General features: G+C 62.0%; 1 protein-coding gene across 1 annotated transcript in view; it reads left to right on the forward strand.

The window, feature by feature from the left end:
- Positions 1-23,044, forward strand: part of SEZ6L (seizure related 6 homolog like) — a 62,657-nt gene extending 39,613 nt beyond the window's left edge. The window contains exons 2-17 of the mRNA XM_090062395.1: positions 2,350-3,051; positions 3,714-3,847; positions 7,233-7,425; positions 7,736-7,921; positions 8,670-8,835; positions 9,125-9,291; positions 10,350-10,544; positions 10,721-10,859; positions 14,545-14,741; positions 15,040-15,234; positions 15,465-15,656; positions 18,316-18,510; positions 19,332-19,364; positions 19,790-19,904; positions 20,023-20,125; positions 21,128-23,044. Coding sequence (XP_089918521.1) covers positions 2,350-3,051; positions 3,714-3,847; positions 7,233-7,425; positions 7,736-7,921; positions 8,670-8,835; positions 9,125-9,291; positions 10,350-10,544; positions 10,721-10,859; positions 14,545-14,741; positions 15,040-15,234; positions 15,465-15,656; positions 18,316-18,510; positions 19,332-19,364; positions 19,790-19,904; positions 20,023-20,125; positions 21,128-21,157 — 2,942 coding nt within the window. The 3' untranslated portion in view covers positions 21,158-23,044. The remainder of the gene's footprint in view (positions 1-2,349; positions 3,052-3,713; positions 3,848-7,232; positions 7,426-7,735; positions 7,922-8,669; positions 8,836-9,124; positions 9,292-10,349; positions 10,545-10,720; positions 10,860-14,544; positions 14,742-15,039; positions 15,235-15,464; positions 15,657-18,315; positions 18,511-19,331; positions 19,365-19,789; positions 19,905-20,022; positions 20,126-21,127) is intronic.
- The last annotated feature ends 800 nt before the right edge of the window (positions 23,045-23,844 follow it).

Here is a 23,844-nt window from a genome sequence, read left to right on the forward strand (position 1 = left end):
GAGATTCAGGTGATGCACTCCAAGTCTTGGATCTTTTTTTGTCGTCTCTCATACCACTAGCCAGGCCTTTCCCCTCCCGCCTGGTTAACGTAGTATGGTACAACCATACGGCACGGCCGGGCTACAGTCGCACACACAATTCCCAGATGCAAAGTGGGGTGCTGGATTGAGCCATAAGGAATGGGCTTGAGCGGTGCCCTCCATCCCCCTCACAGCCCATTTTCCCTGCCTAGGGCTCAAGGTTCCCGCGCGTGGTCGGACATGGGCGCAGCGGTGGATCCCAAGTGTTATCGGTTGTTCAGCGCCGTCTTCCACTGTTCCCCCCTCGGTCCGTACTTAAAAAAAATAAAACTCCGGATTTAGCACTGGAAGGGCAAAACTGATTCTCCGCACAGAGAAATGCCTCTTTTTGGGTGGGCTCATCTCTGGACCCCTCTGGGAAAAGAGGGGGAACTGGTTTCTCCAGAAGGGAAAGGGGCGCAGCTGAACGGAGAAGGAGGCTGCCTTCGTTATGTGTTTATTTGCAGTCATTTCTGGGCTTTTTCTTGCTAACAGATGACAAGCTGTCTCCCCTCAGTGGTGCCAGGATCTCTGCAGATACCGCCTCTCGCCTGAACTTAACGCCGCCTTCCAGAGCGTAATGACAAATTAGCACACTTTTCTTTGATGGGATGTGTAGGCAGGAAAGAGCGTTGTAAATACAATTGATTTTCATTTCCCCTCGTGGCGTCACTGGATGCCTGATATTCAGGCCTGCGTGGGCTGCCCAAGAGCACCGTGCTCGCGTGGCCATCGGCGCGTTACAGCCTGAACAGGTGGAGACGCTTGTACGCGGTGCGCTTCTGGTACTTCTCTTGTAAATCCGCTCTAACCATTTTCTCTAAATTGCCGTGTCCTCATTCACTGCGCTTCCACGGGGGAACGACGTGGCTAATGGGGCTCGTTGCATTGTGTTCGAAGGACGTACCTTTAATGCCTCGTTCAAAGCCTTCGTAATTGCAGAACGAGCGCTCCAGCTTCAGAAGCAAAAAGTTCAAAGGGATTCAAATCGGGGAGCGGTGTAAACAATGGTTGAACTCCGGGGAGGGCGCTCACCTGTGGTAGCAACCCCGCGCTGTCCCTTCATCTCGCATTTCACATCAGAAAGCCCCTTTGTTCCTTTTCACTCTGGCCTGACATTAATTACCGGGAGTTTAAATGCAGAGAAGCAAGTCAGATTTAAAAATAACCACCGTGGATTTTGTTTCAAGCTCCTTCCGTGTGAAATGTGCAGGGGGAGGTGGGGTTTCGCCCGCTTGGCACGGAGGCTCTTGCGTGAAACCTTGTCAACCGATGGGATGGCCCTGGCCGGGCTGTCGCACTTCCCACCTTGCTCCGGTGCTTGTGCTCCCATCTCGGAGCCCTGCGGGGCGGCCTGGGGGGGTCCGTGTGCCGGGAGCACGGACGGGAAGTGCCCAGCACGGGTGCTGTGGCGGTGCTTGCCGTCCCCTTCGGGGCTCGCTGCTCACACACGTCTCCGCACTGACTTTACTGGCACAAATGTTCCCGGAAAGTCGAGGTCAGCGTGGCACGTGCGTCCCCAGCAACCGCGAGGTGCCTCCCATCGGGACCCCCTTGGGCAGGCAGGTGCCAAGCCCCCTCCTGAGACCTGCAGTTAGCAGTGCCCTAGCGCCACCCCCTTGGTCCCCACCACGGCTTCAGCTCCTGCTCTCCCAGAGCTCCCGGGCTGTCTGGGCTGGGGTCAGGGCAGCAAGAGCTTGGCATCGGAGCGCAAAACAGCACGTCCTCGTCCGCCTGGCTTTCAGAAGCGCTGAGTTGCACATTGGTGCTCGAGAGCCAAGCAGGCGAGAGTCGGAGGGAGCTTTCCCAGCAAAGGCGTATGTGAAAGGAAAGGTTATGAATCCGCAGTTTCCAGGGGATTTTGCTGGATTTCCCCTTTTATGGCTGTTGCGGCGGGACCGGCTGTCGTACCCCGAGGGCTGCGGCACAGTGGGATACGCCGGTCCCGAATCCATCTGCACTTCACGCAGCGAAGCTCTGCTGCTAGGGCTGGGCGGTGGTTGCTCTGATTCATCTTCCCTGCTTGAGTTTTCCCTTGCCCCCGTGCAGCCGATCCTCGGGCGTGTGAAGCAAAGCCACGCTTTGCCGTCACAGGCCGCGGTGCTTCCCGGGCGTGCTCCTTCCACGTGCCAGGGGCCTGGCCCGTGCACCTGCAAGCAAACACAGGGCCAAGTGCACGTGGGGCGTCCAGCCAGCGGCTGCTGCCTGGCCCTGAGTTAACGTGGCTGGCGCAGGGCGTCACTCCGTGCCCATGCTTCTCAGTGCCTCTCTTTCCCCTGTCTCTTGCAGATGCCAGGCTGTTCCCCTCCAGCTCGTACCCGTTCCCCTCCGAGGAGCTCGCCAACGGCACGGGCGGGGAGCCCGGACCGGCCACGGCTCAGAACCGCGTCCCGTCAGGGGGGGACTTGGATCTGGCGCTCGAGGAGGCAACGCCGTCGGCGCGGCGGCATGGCGTGCCCGAGCCCACGCTTGCCCCCGGCACCGGCACAACACAGCTCTTCCCTCCCAAGAAGAAGCCGCCGGCAGCAGAGCAAGGAAACACAGTGAGGAAGCACCCGAGGCCCAAAACGCTGCCGCCGGGCGTTACGAAAGCTGCTTCTCCAGCCACCCTCCCGGGCCGGGGGACCTTCGCCTCCACCGAAGAGCCACGCGCCCCGGGGGAGGTGGTTACCGCGGCCGCTGAGGCCAAGCAGGACGCACCTGAGCCGCCCCCGTGGGATGGCCGACAGGCAGGCGGTGGCACCACCAGTCCGTCCCCGCTGCAGATTTCTCCTTTCACCCCACAGCCCTCGGTGCCTCAGGCCGGTCCTCCGAGCCCCGAGGCAGGAGCGCCGGCTGCGGTGGGCAGTCACAGCGGCCCCATCGATGCGGCCGCCACCCAGACCAACAGCGTGGAGAGCGAGGCCAACGGCTCGGCCGCCGAGGAAAGCCAGGAGACCACCACATCCACCATCATCACCACCACGGTCATCACCACCGAGCCCACGCCAGGTAGGTCCCCGGGGAGGGATTTAGAGAGAGACGTCGGGCTCTTACACGAGAAACCCGGAGTCTTGTCTCCCCAAACACGGGACGAGCTGAATGGCAGGAACTTGCTTTTTGGCCAGCGCTTGGCCTGTTTTTCAGGGTCATGCTCTGGTCCCTCCTCCACACCCGGTTGTACGTCCTAGCCCTGCATTTGCTGTCCGTCCCCAGGGAATGGACTGGCCTCAGCTTTTACGCATGTTTTCCCGCGTGCGTTTGCGGCGGGTGGCATCCCCTCTTGGTTCAGCGACCCGGCTACGCCGAGGTGCTCGGTGGCTTTTGACGAGTCCCATCCGTGGAAGCTTTGCCCTGGCCCGTAACGGTGGTTTTCGCCCCCGCGTTGTCCTGCGAGTGGGAAGAGACGTGGTGAGGAAGGGGGCAGGCAGGTGTGGAGGCATCAGGAGGATGCAGGGGGCCTGTCCAGGGCATTTGGAAGGGACCTGGCTCCTTCCAGCAGCGTGGGCAGAGGGTGACCTGCGTGGAGCAAGGCCTGGGGCAGGCAGCTCCGGGCTTGCACGCTGTCTCAATGTCTGTGGCACCGGCAGAAAGCAAACACTGCAGGAATAACATGCCTCGAGCTGCCTTTTCCCTGCAGCTCGGCTTGGTGACACGCTTGCATTTGCCTACAGTTCTCGGCAGCGTGAGCTTTTACGCCCCGGAGGGCTACATCGACTCCGGCGACTACCCCCTGCTGCCGCAGCACAGCTACCTGGAGGGCACCTACAACGTGACCGTCTACACGGGCTACGGCGTCGAGCTCCAGGTAAGGGCGTGCAACAGAGCCACGCTTACAGCAGGGCCCATCGCTAGTGAAGGTGGGAGGCTCTGGCCCATTGGAGATGGGGGTTTTAGCCACGTCTCGGCCCACGCGGGGAGACAACCAGGGGCAGGAACGACTGGTGGAGGCGCTGGGGGCCTCGTGGCACCGGGGGCGTCTCGGGGATGAGTCAGGCGGCACGGCACAGGCCCGATGAAATGATTAATGGCTTTCCTGCTGCTCCCTCTTGTTTTGGCAGGCAGCAATTTAGAATCCCTTCCCCCCCGTTTTAATTATTTTCCATGTGCAAATGCGCTCGGCTTCGCTGGCTACACAGCTCGTTACGGGCGGCGGGTGTTGAAATAAGGCCGGGCGACTTCTCATGGTAACTCTCGGTGACGTGGGGCATTGGCTCCTCTGGATGCGAGGCGGATTTAGTCTTCCTGAAGCCGGGCGGGGAGACGTCTGCCTGCTCACCCCGGGCATGGAAATGCAGCAAGAGACAAGGAGGCGGCAGCGAAGCCAGAGCTGAACTGGCCGAAAGCGAATAACCCTGCAGAGAAACGGAGGAAAGCGCCAAAGAGCGAAGAAGGCTCTTGGCCTTCCTGAAGGGAAGCAGGGATGGGCGGACAGAGAGAAGCACGGAGGGGAAGAGACAACCGACGCCGAACTCGGGGGTGCCCCCGGTCCTAGCCGGGGTATCGCACCCTGCGAGGAGCTGCAGAGATGCACCTTTCACCTTCGAACGAGCCCCGGCGCCCTGTCGGCGAAGGACCCGCTGCTCGATGGTGATGCTCGGTCCCCGTGCAAGGGTTTTCACCCCCGCGGCGAAGCCAGCCCGGTGGGTGGGCTGGGAGGATCCCTCCTGCCTCCACCAGACACGTGCGGAGCTGACGTGAGCTCAGCCTGGGAGGAAAGCGAGAACATTTCCTCCGCAGGAAGCTGCCCATATGGTCCTCTTCTCGGTGGCTCATCCCCCTGGCACAAGCCCATAGCATGCGCCAGCGGCAGCAGGGGGGAGATACGACGGTACCGGGCCATCCTCCTGCCTCCCGGGGATGAACGGGGAGCTGTCTCGAGGAGAAAAGGCCTGCTCCAGCTCCTCCTTTCGGGGAGGTTTCCTCCAGACCAAAGGCACAGGGCTGCGGCCGAATCCCCCCTTCACACCTGGGCCCCCGGGAACGAGGAGAGCAGGTGCAGAGCAGAGCTGCCAGCTGAAAATCCCTGCCCTTATTTTTACTTGAGTCATAAAGGGTCATTGAGGCACCGGGCCGTGGAGCTGGCAGGGAGCTCCAGGGGTCACAAGCCCGTCTGGGGCAGGATGAGCCCTGTGCAAGCAGCCCAGACTCCGCGTAGCAAAACGACGTCACCCCGATGCAGCACCACGCATCGCACCCGGCCCTGCCCGGGGAAAGCCAACGTCCTGCCCTGCAAAGGGCAACGCTATATGCTCCAGCGGTCCTGGCTGCAGGCGAAGGCAAAAATATCCCTTCTGGCTAGTTTGCTGGTGCGCTTTGGGAGCCAGGCAGTGCCTCGCAAGCCCGATGTGGAGGGCTGGGATCAGCTCCCTCCCTGCGCAGCCCAGAGGAAAGTGCACGGCTGACCTCAGCGCTCATGGGCTGCAAATGTCCTTCCGTTTGCTTTCCTCTGGGCTGGGCCAGATGGGCAGCAGGGGCTGGACTCCGTGACCTCCCAAAAGCCGTGCCAGCCCCGCTTGTCTGTGACTCTTGGGACTACCAAGCCGACCTGGCTGTCCACGTAAGGGAGCTGCGCGGAGCAGGGGGCTGGATCCGCTCATCATACCCTCCTGTCCAGAGGCACGAGCAGCCCTCAAGACCCAACAGCTCCAGAATAACCTCGGCCGGAGAAGAGACCCGTCTACTTGGGATGCTCAAGCAAAGGGCAAGGCGCAGGGAGGAGCCTGGACTGTCCCCAGCACTCGCCTCTCGGTGTCGGGAGGTCGGTGGGGTAGTATGGGGGTGGCTGTGCCCTGGCCCAGTCCCATTTTCTACTTCTTTTTAAGGCATTTACAGTCAAAATAATAAGTCTGCATCCCGTGCGCCCATTCCACGTACGCCCCCGACTGCTATCCCAGGCATGCTTCGCGCTCCCAGTGCCTCGTCCCAGTGCACTAGCCCACCTTAGTGGGCTCTGACGGCTGCCGCGGCATCACCTGGATCGGGGCCTGCTGTCTTCCCGCATCATCAGGTGCCTGGGGAAAAATGCACTGACCTCAAGCTGGGGCTTGAATCACCACGGGAGATTTGCAAAGGCGCAGGTGGGCTGCCCGTGCCCACGACCCGTTGGAAGGTTGTGGGGCAAAGCTCCCCCCAGGTCGGCTGGAGAGGAAAGAGGGGTCCTGCCTGGTGGGCAAAACAGAGCGAGAGCCAGTACTCGGTGTGTACGCCAGCGATGCTCAACCGGGGTGCCATGGCCTCGTTGGGGGGCCTTGAGATCCTTCCAAGGGTGCCACAGGACGCCATGCAACATCGGCACTGATTCACGAGACAAACCCAGCGACCTCAACCGGGGAGGCATCGCGTTAGAAACCTCGTGCCCTGCTGCGTCCGTTCTGGCTTCTTAGCCACGGAAAAATTGCTCTGTTATCTTCCTGTAGGCCAAACACGAGTCAAGACCAAGCACTGGCATTTTCCAAGGGCTGCCTCCGGTCCCTTGCATGTCGAGCGGCTGCGACTCGGTGGCGGCTGCGTAGCGGCAGCGAGGTGCAGCATTGCCCTCTCCTGGCTAGGATTCGCGTGCGCGCTCCTTCCAGGACCCGGAGAGCGACGTCCTTACTAATTGCAGAATTTGGTTTCTTTCTGGTGTGGAATTAAACGAGCGGAGCGAGTTTGGTGACACTCTCCTAGGCACGGCATCAGCACGTGCACAGGCAATTAGGGCTAATACCCGGGGGTGTGATGAATAAATACCAGGCCCCGGCCTGCCCCCCCTCGACTGGAGTCCGATGAGCGGCTCGTCGCTGAAGCGCCAAGCTGCTTGCAAAGTGACGGGGGTGCGGGAGCCCCTCGGTGACTTTATTACTTGTTCACGGTAGTAATGAAGACTCGTTAGGGCTGCTCTGTGGGCACGTTGCTGGCAGCTCTGCAGCCTGGGGTATCTGCAGGCGGGTGCCGTGGGCAGGGGGCTCGTGGCGAACAGCCGAGTTACTTGGTTTTCTCCCCATTCCTCTGCACTGAGTGACTGATTTTGGGGCCTGTTGCTCTGCCTGGGGCAGGGAACCCTGGCCTGGGAGGCCTGACCCCAGCCCCAACCTGGGGAGTCTGGTGCTGCTCCTGGCGCAGATTGCCTCTCAGGGCCTCAGTGTTCCCAGCTGTGAAATGGGCAGAACGTGCCCCAGCGCAGCTCATGGGTGCTGCCGGTGTGCCCCCAGGTGAAGAGCGTGAACCTGTCTGAGGGCGAGGTGCTCTCCATCCGCGGCGTGGATGATGACACCTTGGTGGTCCTGGCTAACCAGACGCTGCTGGTGGAGGGCCAGGTGATCCGCAGCCCCACCAACACCATCTCCGTCTACTTCCGCACCTTCCAGGACGATGTGATCGGGACCTTCCAGCTCCACTACCAGGGTATGTGTGTGACCCCGTCCCCTTTCCCCCACCGCAACGCAGCTGCTGCAGTCACTCCGGTTTCACTGCGGTTTCGCTGGGTGACCTCCCCTCCGACTTCTGCTGCTGCCAGTGGAAATCTGGCTGGGAGACTCAGGCCCGAGGCACCCGAGCCATTAGGCCCTTTCTATCCAGGGGTGGGGGGTCCGTGCCAATGCGTGGAGGTTTTGCCCCCTCTCCAGGCCTCATCCTGCTCCTTGCTGCGGGCTGCCTTGTCACGCGCTCTGTGTGTTTGTGTGTTGTGTGCGTGTGCGCCGTGCACGGGCTGCAGTGTTCATGCTGAGCTGCAACTTCCCGCGGAGACCCGACTTCGGGGACGTCACAGTCATGGACTTGCACTCGGGCGGCGTCGCTCACTTCCACTGTCACCTGGGGTACGAGCTGCAGGGTCCCCGCGTGCTCACCTGCATCAATGCCTCCCGCCCCCACTGGAACAGCCTGGAGCCCATCTGCTCAGGTATGGCGAGCGCCGGCCCGAGCCGGCCCCCGCGGCACGCAGCGACGCCAGGGCCGCGGCCGCATCTGGGGAGGGCGCGAATTGCATGGGAGGCAGAATCTGACCAGAACTAGGCAGGTAGGAAAACTAAAAGGGCTGTTTAAAAGACAGAGAGAGGGCAAATCTCAGCTCCCGAGCTGCTGGCGTGGCTCCTAAGAGGGCTCGGGGCCCTGGTAGCTCTCGGTGGGCGCTGTGGATAAAAAGCCCACCGCCCAGGTCTGCCGCAGGCAGCAAAACAGGCAAGTGCAGAGAGGTGCCGGGGACGTGGACGTGGACGTGGGGGCATCTTAACTTTGTGCAGAACAGGCGTGCGTGCGTCTGCGTGCACAGGTGGGGGGTCGCCTTCGCACGGAAACCCGGGCGAGCGAGCGCCAGCCCCAAAGCAAACGTGTCAGAGCAGTCTGAGCCCGTGAGACCCACCTGAGAGGCGAGCAAAAGGGACCCGAGATCTCGGGGGGAAACCAGCGGAGCATCCCCTGAGCCGGGGGCCGTGCGGGGCTGCAGCTCGCGCGCCCCACCCCTCCAGGAAACCAGGCCACCGAGCCAGGCGGGATCTCCCTGCTTGGGGGATCCCTGGGCAGAGCCCCCGTCTCCTGGAAGGCCATGCAGCCCCTGCTGTCTGCAGCCCTGGGGCTGGAGCAGAATCCGGCCCCGAGCTGGCAGCCCCTCGTCGTCGGCCCCGGCTCACCCCCCCGCCCCGTGTTCGCAGCGCCCTGCGGGGGCACGGTGCACAACGCCACCATCGGCCGCGTCCTGTCGCCCAGCTACACGGGGAACCACAGCACCGGCATGTACTGCGTGTGGACCATCGCCGCGCCCCCCGGCCAGAAGCTGCACCTGCACTTCGAGAAGCTGCTGCTGAGCGACAAGGACAGGTGAGGCCGGCGGGGTTTCGCTGGGCCTTTGCGGGACAGGGAATCTCTCCCGTCCCTGCGGGGGCTCCCAGGAGACAGAGCAGCTCCGGGGGGCAGGTGGGAGGGTGCTGCACATGCAGGGGGTCGTTAAACCCGGTGCTTTAATGGGCCCCAAGGGGTGTCAGGGTCGCAGCTGCATAGGATCACAGTGGGGCTGGAAGGGTCGCATCCAGCCTGAGGCAGGGTCAGCCCCAAGAAGCCCCGAGCCCGGCCCATGCACCTCCTAACCGGCCGTGTCCTCCTGCTGCAGGATGGTGGTGTACAGCGGGGACACGAACCAGTCGGCCGTGCTCTACGACTCGCTGCAGACCGAAAGCGTCCCCTTCGAGGGCGTGATCAGCGAGGGCGCCGTCATCCGCATCGACTTCCTCGGGGACGAGCCGGCCGGCGCCACCGCCTTCAACATTCGCTTCGAAGGTGATGCTTTTGGCTTTGGAGCCGGCGGCTGGGAGCTGCTGGCAGGGGGAGACGTGGCCAGGGCGCCCGTCTTAACCCCCCCTTGCCCTCCTGCATTTCCCAGGGGGTTTTCATCCTGCAAGGGCTGCTGCCATTTAATAGCAAGCAATAACCATTGCACCCCTCTCCCTCACCCGGGTGCTATTTAAACCCCACCTGCCTAAGACCTAATCACCGGTGCCCAGAGCTAGCCGTGGTCCCGCAAAGTGAAAAAGTCATGGCATTGCACTGCATTTGGAGTGCCTGCTCTGCCCATAAGTCATGCCGGAGACCCTGGGATGAGGACCGCAGCGGTCCTGGGATCGTGCTGCACAGACTCGGCAGGAGCTGTGCTGCCTTGCAGCAGCCACAGGCCCTTGGTAATGCAGCGCCTTGGTACCATCGGCTGGGGAGCGCCAGCCCATCCAAGTCGCTGACAGCAGGTCTCCCTCCATCTCCACAGAGGTAACAGCCTACTCATGCTGCCAGCTAAAAGCACTGAAGCCATGGGTGGATCCCAAATTTGAAAAGAGGGGTGCAGCTGTTGGGGTGCATTGTCCCCTATAGCACAGCACACATTTTTCTCCAGTTAAAAAGAAACTAGGAGCTGCACTACTATGTCAGGGGCCTAGGATGGCTTCTTCCATTTGAGATGGAAGCAAAAACAAATAAAACCTCGTGGGACTGGGTTAAAAAGTCTGCAGGGCTGTGACCAGGAGCAGCCCCCAGACAGCCGCACGACAGCACTGAGCCCGCGGGGCTGCTGGGGCACGCAGAGCATTGCAAAGGAGAGAGGGTCATTAACGCCTCTGCAGTGAAGAGGTTAGGAGGAATCGGGTCCATGGTAGCGAACTATGAAGTCAAGTGACTTCCTCGCTAGAAATGCTGCTGCCACGACCAGGCAGGTGGTTTTAAATTTTGGGTAGAGCACCAGACTTGCCACTGGCTGGGCTGGCGGCCCCGGATCCATCGCCGCTGGGGTAACACAGGAGGTGGGGGTCCTCCGGCACCAGCCCGGCTAACGCGGCCTCTCCCTGCAGCGTTTGAGCGGGGCCATTGCTACGAGCCCTACATCCAGAATGGGAACTTCACCACCTCCGACCCCACCTACAACCTTGGCACCACCGTGGAGTTCACCTGCGACCCCGGCCACTCGCTGGAGCAGGGGCCGGCCGTCATCGAGTGCGTCAACGTGCGCGACCCTTACTGGAACGACACCGAGCCGGTGTGCCGAGGTCAGTCCCGGACCCCTGCCACCCCTGGTCCCAGCCTGGGGATAGGGGCGTGGGACTTAGGGATACGGCTTCTGAGTCGGGCTGCGCTGGGCTGGGGGAGCAGGGGCGGCAGGCGGGGACCCCTACCAGGCAGACGGCAGGCTAAGCCCGTGTCTCTGTGTCCCTTGCCATTGCAGCCACGTGCGGCGGGGAGCTCACGGCTGTAGCTGGCGTCATCCTGTCCCCCAACTGGCCGGAGCCCTACGCGGAGGGGGAGGACTGTGTCTGGAGGGTCCGTGTCGGGGAGGAGAAGCGGCTCTTCCTGGACATCCAGCTGTGAGTGCTGCCCGGTCATTGCCCTTTGCTGTGCCCGGGCCCCGGGGTCAGGCCATGGCGGCGGGCCGGACCCCGCACGAGGGGCAGAGCTGCTGTTGCAAGAGGTCTGGGCAGACGCAGCACCGGAGCAGCCGGGGACCGCCTGGTCTCTCGATGCTCGGTGCCTAGGTGGATCCCAGGTCACTCTCAGACCCAGGGCACAGCCCCCACACCCTGTGCCACCCCCGCCGCCTGCTTTCCAGGGTGGAGGAGCTGTGCTTTGCTGGGTGGGAGCTGTGGAAGAGGGCCACGCAGCCGACGGCGTGGGGAACGCTCAGCCCGTGGCTCTCACCTGGGGCAGCGTTTGCATTTCCTTGCACTGGTTTGCAGGGGTTGCTCCCGGGCTGCAGACGCAGCGGGACCGCAGAGAGCTCAGGGCAGGGAGTCAGCACAGACGAATCGGAGCACGTTGCCCCTTTGGACTGCACAGGCTGGGGCGTGGAGACGGGGCTTTTGGCTTGGACTCATTGCTTGGGCCTGTTTGGTTTGTTAGAGCTGCTCAGCCAAAACCCATTTGCAAGGCAACAGCCCTGACAACAGCTGCTTCTTCCTTGCGCCTGCGTGTCTATACGGGGCTCCCGTGACCCAGAGGAAAGCACCGCGGAGGCTGCACGGACAGTCTTTCGGCTGGGGGGCATTGCTCACAGCATCCCAGCTCTGCCCCCCTACGCCCTGCTTCCCAGGCCCCTAATCCCTGTGGGTGCTCCTGCTGGGCTTGAAGCGGAGGCCCCCGGTGCCAGCTAGGCTCCAGCCACTACCGGGCTTTCAACCTGGAGCTCGTGCCATCACTGCATGCTTGGGGCAACCAGCACGGGTTCATCAGTGGCAGGTCCTGTCAGACCAACCTGGCGGCCTTTTACGATCAGATCACCAGATCACTAGATGCAGGGGTAGCAGTGGATATAATCTTCCTGGACTTTCGGAAGGCCTTCGACACCGTCTCTCACCCCGTTCTCATCAAGAAACTGGGGGGCTGTGGTGTCAACACCCACAGTCAGATGTGTCACCGACTGGCGGGAGGGCCGCACCCGGGGCGGGGGTGGACAGGTCACGTTCGACCTGGAAGGACGTGGGCAGTGGGGTCCCGCAGGGCTCGGTCCTCAGACCCGCACTGTTCAACATCTTCATCAGTGACTTGGACGAGGGGGTAAAATGCACCTATTCAAATTTGCTGATGACACTGAGATGTGGGGGGACGTGGGCACACTGGAAGGATGCAACAGGCTGCAATCGGACCTAGACAGGTTACAAGGGTGGGCGGACGAGAACAGGCTGGGATTCAAGACAGACAAGTGCAAGGTGATGCCCCTGGGGAGGAAGAACCGGCACCATACCTACAGGCTGGGGAACTCCCCTCTTGTCAGCACGGAGGCAGAAAGGGATCTGGGGGTCATCATTGACTCCAAGATGAACATGGGCCGGCAGTGTGGGGACACGGTCAGGAAGGCCAACCGCACCTTGTCCTGCATCCACAGATGCATCTCGAGCAGCTCCAGGGAGGTGATCCTCCCCCTCTATGTGGCACTGGTCAGGCCGCAGCTGGAGGACTGCGTCCAGTTCTGGGCGCCACACTTCAAGAGGGACGTGGACAGCATGGAGAGGGTCCAGAGGAGGCCACTCGCATGGTCGGGGGCAGCAGGGCAGGCCCTACGGGGACAGGCTACAGGACCTGAACCTGTTCAGCCTCCACAAGAGAAGGCTGAGGGGGGATCTTGTGGCCTGTTACAAACTAGTCAGGGGGGACCAGCAGGCATTGGGGGAGTCCCTGTTCCCCCAGGCATGGCCAGGAGTGACCAGGAATAACGGTCACAAGCTGGCAGAGGGCAGATTCAGCCTAGGTATCAGGAGGCGCGACTTCACGGTCAGGGCGGCTAGGGTCTGGAACCAGCTTCCTAGAGAAGTGGTGCTGGCTCCTGCCCTGGGGGTGTTTAAGAGGAGGCTGGACGAACACCTTGCTGGGGTCGTTTGACCCCAGTACTCTTTCCTGCCATGGCAGGGGGTCAGACTCGATGATCTGCTCAGGTCCCTTCCGACCCTGGAAACTATGAAACTTGTGCGACACGCCAGGCCGCGTCTCAGCCCGTGGGAGCCAGAGATGCCTGTTTGCCCTCCCCGCTTCTGGGGCAAAGCGCACATCCCACGAGGGTAGCTCTGGCCCTGGCCTGGAGGAAGAGGAGATGCTGCAAGCCGTTGCCTGCCCTGGGGAAGAGAAACCGTCTTCGGATGAGATAAATGGGGGAGGCACTCGGCTAGGAGAGGGAGGAAGCGAGGGAGGACGGGGGGTGGATGGATAGACGCAACGCCCGCGCCCAAGTCGCTCGTTCCCTTCCCTTGGAGGGTGGCATGAGTGCACCCCTTTCCTGCCCCAGTCTTTCGGGCTCTTTCCGCCCCGCGCCGAATTGCACCGGTGCAGAAGAGGACGGCCAGAACGAGCCTGCCTTGGCGCGCGGCTTCAGGCCCTGCTGGGGTGATGCAGCGGGACCGCAGCATCCCGCTGGACGCGCGGCGAGGAGCAGCAGGCTGCGAAGCAACACGCGGGGCAGCTCAGTCGATGCTGTTTCGGGGACGAGTCCCGGCTGCGAGTCAGGTTTGCAGGCTTCTTGTGAGAGCCAGGACATTTTGATCTCTCCCGGCGGGTTCCAGCCGCTCGCCACCAACGCCTCTCGTCCGGCAGCCGTGTTTTTGACCCTTCGCAGCCGCAGACATCCCTCGCGGAGGCGCCGTGCGCTGCTGGCCACGAGGACCCCGGGGTTTGCCGGGATGCGGGAAGCCTGACGCGCAGCCCTGCAGAGCCGGCGGGGGCCTGCCGGGGAGGCTCCCGGCGTGCGGGGCCCGGGGTTTGGTCAGGCGCCCAAGTGCACCGTGCCAGGAGCTGGGGCCAGTCAGCAGCTGCAGGTCCGCGAGGCCAGGAGTCCTGCAACCCCGTCGGGGGGCCCTGGGGTGAGAGAGGCGGGAGACCCCAGCTTCCCTCCTGGCCGCACCCGCGCTGGGCCTCTCTCCAGTCTGCATACGGTCAGGCCTGGAGCATGCCTGTGACTAGGGGGTAAAGAAGAGTCTGCCCAGATGCCTGGCGGGTGAGGCCAGAGGGGAGCGTGGGGCAGGCCTGTGGTCGGAGGCATCGTCCAGGCGCCCACGTCCCTCTTGGACAACGCAGCAATAGCTGGGGATCGCCGCCTGCCCGCAGCGGGGCCGCCCCTTTGCACCCATTTCCCTTGGACTGTCAGTGCACAGGGTGGTCTCCAGCAAGGGCCTCGGTCTCTGGGGGGTGAGCTGCCCGGCTCCGAAGTGAGGGGGCAGCTTCCTTACCCCCCGATCCACTGCCCTGAGCCGAGCGCATCGCGAACCCGATGCAAGGAAGCCACGGGAAATCCAGCTGGTAGCGGGGGGGGACGGCGTTTGTGGTGCCGCTGTCGAGACCCCCGAGGCGCTGCCTGCTCCGTGCTTCGCCCCCGGTCCCGATCTGCAGGCCGGCACAGACGCAGCCCCTCGGTGCACCCAGGTGCCGCGCTCAGGCTGCGGTCAGGGGCTGCTCTACAGCGGGCCTGCCGGGCCCGGGAGCCGTGCAGCTGGGGCTGGGGTGTGCCCGCGTGCTAGCGGGGCGTGGGGCTGCGTTCGGCCGGGGTCTGAGCGGGCTCTCCCTCTGCAGCCTGAACCTGAGCAACAGCGACATCCTGACCATCTACGACGGGGACGAGCTGACGGCGCGCGTCCTGGGGCAGTACGTGGGCAGCGGTGGCCCGCAGAAGCTGTACTCCTCCACCCCCGACCTGACCATCCAGTTCCACTCCGACCCCGCCGGCCTCGTCTTCGGCAAGGGGCAGGGCTTCGTCATGAACTACGTAGGTAGGTGGGCACGGGCACGGGCGGCACATCGCAAGTCGCAGCAAAGCCCGTCCCATCCCCGGGGCTGGGCGCTGCTTGCCCCCCGCCTGCCAGGGCTGCTTGGGCCCTTGCTCCCTGTGAGAGCTAGATGCCTGGGACAGCCAGGGGCACAGGGCCGCTGGGCGCCAGCGGCCCCCGCACGCTTGTCCCCGTCTCTCGGCTCCGTCCCCGCGGGCCAGGAGAAGCCGGGGAGGCTGGGGGACCGGTGCAGCTTGCTCAGCCCCTGGCGCCGCCTTTCTCCCTGCCCCCCCGGCCGTAGAGGTGTCGAGGAACGACTCGTGCTCCGACCTGCCGGAGATCCAGAACGGCTGGAAGACCACGTCGCACACGGAGCTGGTGCGAGGGGCCAAGATCACCTACCAGTGCGACCCGGGCTACGACATCGTGGGCAGCGACACGCTCACCTGCCAGTGGGATCTCAGCTGGAGCAGCGACCCCCCCTTCTGCGAGAAGAGTAAGGGTGCACCCCCCCGCCAACCCTTGCCTTCCCTTGGGGCATGGGGCCAGCCGCACCGTGGCCTGGGGTGGGGGGTCTCTTGATGGCTGCAAACCGCAGACCCCGGCTGGGTGCAGTGCGGGGGGCCGGCTCCACGGGACCTAGTGGCACCTGATCCCCAGTCTCCTCGACCTCCCTGGGGCAACCCCATCCCTCCCTGCCCGCGTGACGGACCCGTTCTCCTCCAGTCATGTACTGCACGGACCCCGGGGAGGTGGAGCACTCGACCCGGCTCATCTCGGACCCCGTGCTGCTGGTGGGCACCACCATCCAGTACACGTGCGACCCGGGCTTCGTGCTGGAAGGCAGCTCCCTGCTGACCTGCTACAGCCGCGAGACGGGCACGCCGATCTGGACGTCACGGCTGCCCCACTGCGTGTGTAAGTCGGCCCCGGGGGGTCTCCTCCCGGCCTGCCCTCGTGTCCTGCTGGCTGCCAGTTTGCAGGGGGCCAAAGGTAGTATCTTGCAGCCCCGGCTCTAGGGCAAAGGCCAAGGGAGCGGCAACGCGGCGGCCCGCTGGAGATGCAACCCTGTCAGTGCAAGGCGGGGGAATACGTCCAAAACGGCTCCTTTGCCTTTGCAAAAAACCCCAAAGCTCTGGGCAGGGGCAGCTGTGGGCCGTGACAGACGAAAGGCCATTTCCCAAGGGATGTTGGTTGTCACCGTGTTAGTCTAAGGACATCGGCAGGCAAGGTCCTTTGGGCAGATGTGATATCTCTTATTAGACTAGCTAACACTAGTTAGCTAGTGTGGGCGCCACACCCCAGGCGGGATGTGGACAGCATGGAGAGGTCCCGAGGAGGCCACTCGCATGGTCGGGGGCAGCAGGGCAGGCCCTACGAGGAGAGGCGACGGGACCTGAACCTGTTCAGTCTCCAGAAGAGAAGGCTGAGGGGGATCTTGTGGCCTGTTACAGACTAGTCAGGGGGGACCAGCAGGCACTGGGGCAGTCCCTGTTCCCCCGAGCACCGCCAGGAGTGACCAGGAATAACGGTCACAAGCGGGCAGAGGGCAGGTTTAGGTTAGATATCAGGAGACAAGACTTCCCGGTCAGGGCGGCTAGGGGCTGGAACCAACTTCCAAGAGAAGTGGTGCAGGCTCCTACCCTGGGGGTGTTTAAGAGGAGGCTGGATGAACATCTTGCTGGGGTCGTTTGACCCCAGTGCTCTTCCCTGCCATGGCAGGGGGTCGGACTAGATGATCTGCTCAGGTCCCTTCCCACCCTGGAAACTATGAAACTATAAACAGTTGGAAAAACCTGTTATTTGCAAGGTTTCAGGCACAAACACCCTTCGTCAGGCATCGGGAGACTTTTTCAAGGGAGGCAGCTGTGCTTCAAAAGCAAAGCGCTGCCACGGGCTGGCTCTTCCATGTGCCACGATTCTGGCTGAAAACAATGAAACCCCGAGGTTTACTCAAAACAAATCCAGCCTTGTTTGGAGCCTCGTGTTTCTCTGCACCCCCGATAGCAAGGGAAGCCGAGGCTCTTCCAGAAGCACGGGGCTCCTGGCAGAAGCTGGGGCTTTTGGGGCCATAGCAAAGCTCGTGGGGGTGATGACGAGCCCCGGGGCTGGGCGCTGCCTCTGCGACTCGGGCTGCCCCAGGCGGTGGCAGTCCTGGCACCAGAAGGGATCATAGCTATTCTCTCCCTGCCCTGTGATTAAGGGGTGGAAGATCCTCCCCACTCTCCCTGCTAATAAGCAATCAGCTGGTGCCGCCAAGGGGTAATTGCTCTGGGACACAGCCGGCGCCTTGGCTGCCCCCTCCTCCCCGGCACAGGCCGCAGCTGCTGGCTCTGGGTCTGGTTGCTCCGAACCCGCTCCCCCGGCCCCTGCGCCGTGCCGGCAGGATGCCCCGCACCGCGCAGGGGAAGGGGCAGCTGGGACTGGGGGAAGAGCAGCAACGCGGGCTGCTTGGGGGACGCGTTGCCCCGGCTGGGTTTCATAGTTTCATAGTTTCATAGTAGCTAGAGTCGGAAGGGACCTAGGTAGATCATCTAGTCCGACCCCCTGCCTTAGCAGGAAAGAGCACCGGGGTCAGATGACCCCGGCAAGGTGCTCATCTAACTTCCTTTTAAAAATCCCCAGGCTAGGAGCCTGCACCACTTCCCCTGGAAGCCGGTTCCAGGCCCTAGCCACCCTGACTGTGAAGTAGCGCCTCCTAATATCTAATCTAAACTTACCCTCCGCCAGTTTGTGACCGTTATTCCTGGTCACTCCTGGCAGCGCACGGGGGAACAGGGACTCCCCCAATACCTGCTGATCCCCCCTGACCAGTTTGTAGCAGGCCACAAGGTCCCCCCTTAGCCTTCTCTTGTGGAGGCTAAACAGGTTCAGGTCCCGTAGCCTATCCTCATAAGGCCTGCCCTGCTGACCCCTGATCATACGAGTGGCCCTCCTCTGAACTCTTTCCATATTGTCCACGTCCCTCTTGAAGTGTGGCGCCCAGAACTGGACGCAGTACTCCAGCTGCGGCCTGACCAGTGCCGCATAGAGGGGGAGGATCACCTCCCTGGACCTGCTCCAGATGCATCTGTGGATGCATGATAGGGTACGATTGGCCTTCTTGACTGCCTCCCCACACTGCCGGCCCATGTTCATCGTGGAGTCAATGACGACTCCAAGATCCTTTTCCGTCTCCGTGCTGGCAAGAGGGGAGTTCCCCAACCTGTAAGTGTGGTGCCGGTTCTTCCTCCCCATGTGCAACACCTTGCACTTATCAGTGTTAAAGTTGCACCAGGTGAGCCGTGCAGGTCCCCCCCAGCCCTGCCGCTCTGTGGTTTCGGTCCTCCGACGCGCTGCTCTTCCTCGCGGGAATAAAGCAGGCGCCTGCGGCCGGCGGCCGCGTGCCACGGCGTTCGGCGCGCGCGCGCCATGGTGGATGAACAGACCGGCGCGCTGCCGCTCCGGGAGCTGGTGCAACTTGGGTGGGGGGAACAAACCCGGTAACGAGCGTGGCTGCTGGCCTCCCCGCGCGCGGGGTGGGCGGCCGAGCGGGTAGGACTCGGCGAAGGCGCATGGGGACGCGTTTCTCTTGCAGCTGAGGAGTCCCTGGCCTGCGACAACCCAGGCTTACCGGAAAACGGCTACCAAATCCTGTACAAGCGCCTGTACTTGCCGGGAGAGTCGCTGACCTTCATGTGCTACGAAGGCTTCGAGCTCATGGGAGAGGTGACCATCAAGTGCATCCTGGGCCAGCCGTCCCACTGGAGCGGGCCGCTCCCCATCTGCAAAGGTACCCGGCGCTGGACGGGGCTGGAGGCCCCGGGGCCCCAACCGCCCCCACTCCCACCCCAGCCTGGGCCCATGTCGATAATCTCTTTGAAACAAGGCAGGCAGCAGCCTCCCTCCCCGCGTGCCGGCGCTCAGCCCGGAGGCCAAGCCTGCACAGCGGAGCCGTGATACCGCGTGGGTTTTCCCTCTGATGGGCTCTCCCCCCCAGGCGAGGGGAAGGAGGCGTCTTAGCACCTCCGAGAGCTGTGCTGCAAGCTGCGAAGGGGCTCGTGCAGCCAGGGCCTAGCAAGCAAGAGCAGCTTCAGCTTCCTGCGATTCCACCCCAAATCCTGAGCTCCCCGTTTCTTTGGCATTTGACACGTCTCCAACGGCCCCGGTGCTGGAGGGGTCAGGTCTGAGCGGGGGCTGCGCGGAGGATACGGGGAACCAAGGCAGCGGAAGTAGGAGCGAAATCTCTCTTTGCGTTGCCCAGGATGGGCCGCAAGGTCCCTGGGGCCGGGGCCAGGGCAGGTCCAGGGAGGGAAGCTGTGGACACGAGACGGGGCTGACAGCCACGTCGCTCTCTGATCATGCACGTGGGCTCCTGGCCCCGTTCTGGTGCTGTTTTGCAATGTATTTAAACCACACACATTGTGTGCAAGCGCCTCACGAGACCAGCTGCTGCTGGAGGGGAGGCAGCAGGGTCGGGAGGCGTCCCTGGGACCGCTGCATGGGGAGGGAAGGGGCTTCCCTGGCCCGGGGTGCTGGCATCCGGAGGGGGGGGGGTTTCCCAGGCCGCCTCGACCATCCAGCACGTATCGACGGCCCCCCTTTCTCTTCCAGTGAATCGAGACACATTCGAGCACGCGCTGGAAGGTGAGTGAGATGCCCACGCGGGAGGGTCAGCGGGGATGCCGCGCTCTGCCCGCGGGCGGGGGCTTCTTGACGTGGAAACTTTCCGGGGCAAGAAAATTCCACGCTACAGGGCACGAGGGGTCCAGTCTGAGGCTGTTAGGGCAGGCAGTCGGACCCCTTTGCTGCGGGTCCCAGTAGGAAGCCCCGAGTCTGCAACCCCGGCGGGGCCAAGTGCCCCAAAGCAAGGCAACCCCTCGTCTCTCGGCCTCCCCAGGCAGGCCCTGGGCGGGGGGCAGGTCTCTCCATCCGTTGCCCGCACGCTCGTGATACAGCAGCTGGGCTGGGGGGATAGCGGTTAGAGGCCGAAGCAGCATCACTCTGGGGCAGTGCCACGGGGACCGGGGAGGGGAGAAGGAGCAACTTCTTGGCACATTTTCCATTTTTAGTAGCAGAAGCTGCGGCAGAGACGTCGCTTGAGGGGGGAAACATGGCACTGGCCATCTTCATCCCAGTGCTCATCATCTCCTTGCTGCTGGGAGGAGCATACATCTATATCACCAGGTAGGCTGGGGCACTGGCTGGACTGGGGGGTCAGGGGCTGCTTCTTGCATTTTGACTCCCTTTCCTTGAGCGCCGCGGTGGCTCGAGGCAGAGGCTTCCCGCTCTCGTCTCTCCGCAGGTGTCGGTACTACTCCAGCTTGCGCCTGCCCCTCATGTACTCCCACCCGTACAGCCAGATCACCGTCGAGACCGAGTTCGACAACCCGATCTACGAGACAGGGGTGAGCGAGTCGGCCTCTTGCTCCGGGCCCGGCGCCAGCTCCGTGGCGAAGAGCTCGTTTCCCTTGGCTCGAAGGCCGGCACGGCCGATCCGTGGCTTGCCCCAAATAAGATGCGTCCCTGCTCTGCGTAGAAGCAGTGGTCAGGGTGGGAGTGGGACCCGCAGTGCAACCCGCGACGGCGTCTGGAGCAGACTCCTTGTTTGAAAGCTTGTGGGGTTGTTGCTGCTTTCCCAGTTGTCTGGAGCCTGCGTGAAAAACTACCTTGGTTTAATCGACCTTGTGCAGTTAAATTGATGGGTGGCCTAGCAGGGATGCTCTGGAGTGGAAATCAAAGCGTTGCACCGTGAACCTGTGCAGTTTTAAGACCATACGGCTATTATTACTGTCACGCACGGAGTCGGATCCCGGGCCCGTCTTGCCCCGTCTCCTGTGGAGGCTGGAAGAGAGAGAGGCTGGGTCTGGCCAGGGGTCTGCCCCCATTCCTCTCTGCCTCGCAGCCTCCAGCATTTAAGGCCTGGGAAGTTCAGCTGCCGAGGCCGTGCCCCTCGCTCCCGTGCTCAATAGCGACCGATGCCCCTTGCCTCCAAGCGCGAGTCCCATCCCTCGGCGAATCTGGCTGAACTCTCCACTTCCGCCACGAGCGCCACGCTTTAATTTTCCCTGGGTGACAAAGGACGTCCTCGTGCTACTGAAACCGGCTCAGGGGTCTGGGACAGAAGTTTCATAAACTAGTTTGACCCAAAGCGGTTAAGGCTCAGCCAGGTTTATCTTAAACCAGTTTCAGGTGGTTTACGCGCACCGAGCTTCTGTTCCATTACAGGTTAAACCGGTTCCTGACCACTTAAACCGGGGTATGCATCACTTCTGTCCCTAGCCAAAGTATCTCGTGTTGACAGGCCCCGAAGGTCAGCAGGGCCTGGTCTCACCCCAGGCTGGACTCGGGCGGGTTGACCTCAGAGCAAGCCCAGCCCCTCCTTTCAACGCGTCTTCTCTTCCTTTTAGGAAACAAGAGAGTATGAAGTGTCGATATAAGGACAGACAGTCCCGAGACGCGAACGTGACTGACGCTGATAGACCTTCCTCAGTAACTAATCCAGAGACTACGTGGAGTTTCATCGGACCCCTGGACCTACTGTTGTCTTTCCTTTTTGCCTCTTTATTGAAGGTTTTACTGTTTTCTTCACTGTATTTATTCTGTTTAAATGGAGATAGGTGTGTTGACAGTGTTCCTGCCGGGCGGGGCTCCCCGCCGGGGTCAGCTCCGCTCCGACAACGGTGCAGAGGTCTCCTGAGGTCGGGGAGGTGCAGGGAGCCAGCGATGCAGCCTCCACCTCTGCCCCGGGATTGCGTTGTGAAAAGGAGCCTGCGACGAATTGCCGGGAGCTGTCTCAGCTCCCTCGCCTAAGCCACTGGTAGCCTGGCTGGGCGTCTCCATCCTGGCCCGGTTCTCCAAGCGCTCGATCGGGGTCCCGGGCTGCGCGCGCGTCGGAGCAGCGGTCAGCGAAAGTGGCGGCTGCTTCCCCACAAGCTGGAGCCCGTCTCAGGAAAGCCGCCTGCGAGGTCCAGAGGTCCTGCTCTCAGGTGTGTGGGGAGGAAGGGGAGACAGCGGCCGAAGCTACCCAGCGCTCCCGGTTGGTTTTCAGTCTTGGAGGGGCACGTAAGAGACCTTGTCAGGACTACCGAGAAGCATTAACTGGTGCAGCCAGCATCCCCCCGGCCTGCGTCTCGTGCCCTCGGCGGCACTGTCCGGGGAGAGGGGTAGGATCTTCCAGGACAGCGCCCCTGCTACGCCAAGAGTGAAACAGCCTGCATGTCTCTGCTTCCCCCTGTTATTTTTCTGTGATAACATGTATTGTGGCCATTGCGAGGAGAACCCGAGTCTCCCTCAAAGCCCAAGCTCGCCCTTTGCCCAGGTCTAGTATCTCAGGGTTGTAGTGCTGGAATATGGGATCCAACGAAATGGCAGCCCTCATCTTCCGGACTAGCCGCTGCGGGAATAGCAGATGAGCACGGAAAGAGACCTTCCTCCGAGAGCAGATGAGGAGATAGGTGGGGGGCGTGGGTGCGGTTCACTCCCAGCAGCGTGGCAGGGCCGCGTGGCAGCCCCGACGTGCCCCGTTCCGGTCTTACCCCCGCGGGGCAGGGAAACTGCCCGAGAAGCACCGTCTGGCCCTGCACGGCGGAGGGGAAGGCACCTCGAGATGCACGCCACTTGCAAGGCAAAGCCAGCCTGGGGGAGGGCGCAGAGGGGGGCCCGGAAAGCGTGTCTGGGGACGACGGCCAGCTAGCCGGCATCCCTGGACCATGGCACGGGGGGAGCAAAGCAGAACGCAGCCCCATGCAGCCCTCCCCATCCTGGTCTGATATTGCCTGCCGCGCCGCATTTGTGATCCTTTGGTTTTGGAAGGTAACGTGTTCGCGTCAAACAGCGACCCGACAGCCGAGCCGCTGTCCCTCCGCGGCAAACAGAGCCCCCCAGACGGTGCCGTCCCAATCTCCCCCTTCGCCACGTCGGCCTTCGGGACAGTCCCTGGCAGCGAGGCCTGGACGGGCCCGAAGCTGTGGGGGCTTCCCTGGCTGCTGGCGTCTTTCTTCCGTCTTTGTAGGTTGGCAAGTGTAACCATGCCCATGTTTTCCAGCCCCTTTTAGTTTAGAGAAGGTTAGTGCATCTCTGCAGTTGTACAGTTGAGACATTTAGGCTTTTTTTTCCTTTTAAAAAAGAAAAAAAAAAAAAGAAAAACAAATGAATGTGTATTTGTAATTTGTAAAGGTTTAAGACACAAGAGAAACAAACAAAACGTGCCAAAAAAATGTACCTGGCATTTCATTTCCCTTCATCCCTGTCTGTTTTTATAAGAACAATGTGAAAATTGTTGGGATTAAATATTTTTGAACAATGATACGGTACTTCCGTGGGAAGCTCCGCTTAATACCGATGATGCTGTGTTTTAAAACGGTTGACAATCCAATCAGGTCCCGGAGATGTGCACGCCTTGCACGCCAGCTGCCATGGGATTAGTGGGTCACGGCAGCTCTGCACACCTGCGTACACACACATGCGTGCACAATTCAGACAATTGCACGCACGCACACACATGCATTTCAGACAATTACATCCTCTGAATTTTGATGAGCTTGGTTCAGTCCGGCTTCTGCACTGGACGCCGAGTGGCGCAGAAGATTCGCTCTGCATCTGATATTTAAACCGGGGGGGGGGTTTCTTCCTCCAGGCAACTTGTCACCGGCTGGATGGGAACGCGTGAGCTTTGTGGCTGGAGGGGGCTCAGTCATTTGGGATCCTCCAAAGACAAGGGAGAAGGACTGGCCTGCTGAGCTCTCCAGATCCTTCCAGCCCAGAAAGGGCAGTCATTTGCTTTGCACTGCATTTATAGGGTGCTAAAATGGTACTCGCTTTCTTTGCTCTTGCACGGAAACACCCCCTGAGTGAAGGCCTTTGAGCTCCTTTTTTCACATCACAGAGTTGCTGGGGACACTCGCCCCTGCGCTGTGCTACACGAGTGCGGCGGGGAGAGGGCAGGTGACCCAGGAGCAGGCACGACTCCTTAGCCACTCTTCCCGCTGTCTGCAGCTAAGTAATGCAAAGTGTTTTAGTCTCCCTTTGAGCCCTGCTCCACCCAACATTTAAAAGTATCTAGCGTTTGTCCAGGCACCGTTTTGGGAAGCGCGTTTGGGGTCTCAGCAAGATGCATCACGGTCAG

This window comes from Crocodylus siamensis, chromosome 9 (genome assembly GCF_052110815.1).
Source record: "Crocodylus siamensis isolate JL-2025a chromosome 9, ASM5211081v1, whole genome shotgun sequence".
NCBI classification, from domain to species: domain Eukaryota; kingdom Metazoa; phylum Chordata; order Crocodylia; family Crocodylidae; genus Crocodylus; species Crocodylus siamensis.